We start from the raw sequence: 4,325 nt of genomic DNA, 5'->3' as shown, positions 1-4,325 counted from the left end.
CAGTGAAGACTCAGCAATAACGATATATACACAGTGTGGCTGAAAGAGAGAACACAACAAGAAGTAAGGCACGCATATTGTATATCTGCTTACTAGAAGCAATTTGTCCAGAGGGAACACTTCAAGATATATTAGCTTAGATTAAAAGCTTATTTTCCCTCAGTGTGTGAGAAAACCTTCGGGTTGTTATCATTGTTCGCTTCTCACACACACACACACACACACACACACACCACCACCACCACTGAAATACAGTCTTGCCCAAAGACAATAAACTTGTGTATGTAGTCTTTGACACATAGACGTTAAAGAAGTGTTGGCTGGAAGGTGTTGCCTTCAGTCTAGACTAGGAGTTCAGTTAGACAGTGGATAAGTGCTAAGCTGTGTAGGATTTGTACAATCAGTTGTATAAATCTAAGTCTTCTAGTATATCCGACCCGTGGAGGTAGAAGGGATGACGTAGGAGCAGTTGAAGTCTCCGAACATCCATAAACATATCCTGTGTCTTTTAACTGTTTAACTGCTTGTTTTGTTCTTAACTGATTTGATCAGTTCAGCTGATATAAGATCAGTTCTGTCCATAACTGAACTGATATAAGCTCTAACTGATTTTCCTGTATTTCAGTTATTCAGTTGCACAAGATTTAAAATCTATGTGTTTTTCTTAACGAATGATTATTTCAAGTATTTTCCGCTTGGTTTAATACCAAATTTGATCTAATTCATCGATGTATATATTTTTAGAACACGAGCTATTGCAGCTCATTGATTCATTGTGTTGAAAGCACCCCTAAGGTGCCGAGCACACGATCCATCACTGCCTATTTTGGAATCCTTTCACTAAATTAGACAATTACACTCTCCTCTCAATATTAGCATTCTAGCTAACTTCCACAACTTTCAAATATGAAATATACTTATAAACTCTTTTATAAGCTATATATTTGATCTTCATCAAACATACCGTCGCCAAATTCAACTTCTTAAATTTGAATATCTCAACAGGAACACAGAATTCAATACTTATGTGACCTCAATAGTTCAGGGATTCAGCTAGCCGTGAGTTTACAAATTTATATGATTTGGGACATCACTTGTCTTTATTTAGGCTTACCCTAATTAACCTCATTCTTTTCATCAGTCTCTTGATCAAGAATGTCATAACTCAAGTCTGATTGCGCTCATCGGTTCATGATAAGAGTGTTGAGTAGCATCATCTCATTATCCACTAGGTATCACTGATAGTACTTGCAAGAATCAATAGGTTATGGTTAGCGTACAGTACGGTCCCTTCAACATATATCCTGATCGAATCTACAACTATTGTTATATCGAGAGTTGCAAATGTATTCGTTAGTGATGTGAAGTATCTTTGAGTAATCATAGTAGCATCGTATGTGCAACTAAGGAAAAACATTTTCATAATACACACATCTTATTCTGTCCAGAGTTTTCTTGCACTATTAACTCATCAGATCATAGAGGATATCCATACTCATAGAAGAGCGGTGAATCTTCGACTACAATGTATAGGCTTCTACGTACGTCGAAACCACACTCAACCTTTCCACCCGATGACCCTCTCGAAGTCGGTAAATGATTCAAAGTGCAATGCTAGTACGTAGAGCCTTCATGTTGTCTCGGACCTAAGGACTAATGGTGTACAACAATAGCTGTAGACTAATCTACTCGATAAGTGATAACCACTTGGAAAATCCGAGAGAGGTTGTTCAATGCCTCATCAAATGAGCACCCATCTGTACGAATGAACATTTCTATGTCCTTAACAATGAAACATGGCATTTAGATTACATATATTATTCTCAAGTTCAAGCCATCTTTATCTTTGTTTTAGACAGCTGAATAGACGAAGAACGAGTTTAGAACATACAATACACTTTCTAATGAATTTCAAGATCTACGTTGTGAGATAGACCTTATGGTACTATAATATATTCAAGAGTTTTATCTACGCAATTTGCACGAGTATACAAATAAAATAAATGTTATAATTGAATAAAATCGTAAAATATTATTAAAATAAATATTTTTTTTTACCTAAAAACTAATAAATCTCAAATCACAAGTTAGTTCATTGAACACATACTCTAACATGTGCATCCAGAATAATTTATCCAAGTGTCGAACATTGGAAAACCATCTATATCAAAAGGCAGATTTTCTAAGGCTTTATTTACCTTCAAAAGAAACAATTCCATCATGCCATGATTGGACAGTAAGATTAAAGCTCTCAAATTGATGCTGATAACTTTGTGTATAGTTCATTTTCTCTCAGCGTATCTTACTCACTACACACGCAACATAAAACTAATCTCTGTTGACTCTTAGCGATTCAACAAACGCAATTTGTATGCCTCTAGAAAAAGTAGCATAATCTAATTCACATCATACTAACAGTGGAAGAAGAGTCAAATTAAACAAAATACCCTTTCCATCAAGGAAACGTTAATCAGATTATCTTCAGGATTTCGGGAGCAAAAGATAGACAGATAGGTAGTGAAAGAAAAATATACAATCAAAGCTGAAAGCATCCAGAACTACATGCTCCATCAGGTTATATTACAATGCTTTAAAAACAGAAATACATATCTAATTCTTAGTATTACTCGAGTCATCCTCCAAAACTACATTGATCTTTTTATAACTAAAATCCCCTGAATGCACCGTGCACTTTGCAGGGATTGTCAGGATTGTCTCCACGCTATTTTCAAGTAATGCCCACACGAAAAGAACAAATAATGCCAGCAGCGCTCCACATCCAGTGATGAAAACCAATCCAGAAAGAAAACCCAAAGCGCAAATTTTTTTCTTTTGCTCCAATTTCTTCTCCTCTTGCTCTTGGGAGAATGCCCGTGGGTCCAACGGTTGTGAATGAAGCCAGGAAGGAACACTTCTTGTCCTGAACTTCCATGAATAGACACAACTAGTCTGCATCGTCTTTCCACTAGTTGAACTCAATCCCACAAGAATTTCTTCATTTTTCCACATTTCACCCAAATCAATCCCATAAACCAATAGAGGATCATACGGCCTAGCACCACCAAATTTACCCAACCTAACCTCTATCTTTTTGGAGCTTGAATCGTAATCAACCCACGAATGCAACTTCATCCCACTATTCAAAACCAAATTAACAGATGACACATTGCTAGTTTTCACAGAATTAAGACTGCCGACATCGACGCCAACATGGTTTGCATTAACATCTCCCACATCCTCATCAACCAAAGTATCGAACTCCACCCCAAGAAACCTCCTTTCCTCAAGAACCCCAAAACCTCCTTTCGAAAATCTAGACAACAGGCTTCTGGGCACTACCAAAAAGGCGAGGCCATCACCATTTTGAGGCGAGATCGAGAAGCTGAAATCCGTGGAAAACGAAACTAGCTTTCTTGACTTTGAGAATGAGCTGAATAGCTTGATGGGCCTTTTCCGAAAAAGAAATCCAGAGCTCGGAGAAGAAATTCTTGGGTCGGTGAGCTGAACAAAAGATGAGCCGTTTGCAAATTTGGCGTCACCCATGAGAACTGGATCGGAACCAAACAGGAGATTGTCGGTGACTGAGAACGCGAAATGGGGAGCAGAGAAAATGGCCACGAAGGTAATCAGACACGGAATTGGGTAAATAGAGTGAATCTTGGAGGTGGGTTGGTCATATTTGAACATTTTTCCAGAGTCTAACAGAAGTTAGGGTTTGTGTTCTTGGAGAATTTGGGGGAAGTTGAGTCAAGTAGCGGAAGAAGAGTGCCGACACAAATGTGTGAAAATGCTGACCACAGTAAAGAATTTCAACTGCCCTTCAAAGTTGAAGATGAATAGATAGATATCGCTAATATTTGAATCTTAAGTAATTTAGGGATAAAATCTCCTTCAAAAAAATTAGGGATAATATCCATTAGAGGTCCCTATAGATTGGACACAAAAATTCATGTGAGACGGTTTTACGAGTCAATTTTGTGAAACGTATATTCTATATTGGTCATCCACGAAAAAGTATTACTTGTTATGTCAAATATATTAATTGTTGTTGTAAATATGGATAGTATTGATCCGTCTCACGAATAAAGATGCGTGAGACCGTCTTATGAAAGACATACTCTAGATTGGATTTATTCCTAGTTCAGTTAATCAATATATTCATGTGACGAACCATTTTATTAAAGAGTAGGTCTTTCATAAGACGGTCTCACAGATTTTTATTCGTGAGACGGATCAATCATGTCCATATTTACAATAAAAATTAATATATTTGACATAAAAAGTAATAGTTTTTCGTGGATTACCCATATAGAATATTTGTTTCA

General features: G+C 36.9%; 1 protein-coding gene across 1 annotated transcript; it reads right to left on the bottom strand.

Moving 5' to 3' along the window:
• Positions 1-2,434: 2,434 nt before the first annotated feature.
• Positions 2,435-3,814, bottom strand: LOC140967852 (lectin-like protein At1g53070). The gene has a single exon (XM_073428625.1). It carries the CDS (start codon positions 3,685-3,687, stop codon positions 2,611-2,613), a length of 1,077 nt encoding a protein of 358 aa, XP_073284726.1. The 5' UTR covers positions 3,688-3,814; the 3' UTR covers positions 2,435-2,610.
• Positions 3,815-4,325: the final 511 nt, after the last annotated feature.

The sequence above is a fragment of the Primulina huaijiensis genome, chromosome 2, assembly GCF_012295235.1.
Source record: "Primulina huaijiensis isolate GDHJ02 chromosome 2, ASM1229523v2, whole genome shotgun sequence".
In the NCBI taxonomy this organism is placed as follows: Eukaryota; Viridiplantae; Streptophyta; class Magnoliopsida; order Lamiales; family Gesneriaceae; genus Primulina; species Primulina huaijiensis.
The sequence above is the reverse complement of the archived record's forward strand: the minus strand, read 5'-3'. Positions and strand labels throughout refer to the sequence as shown.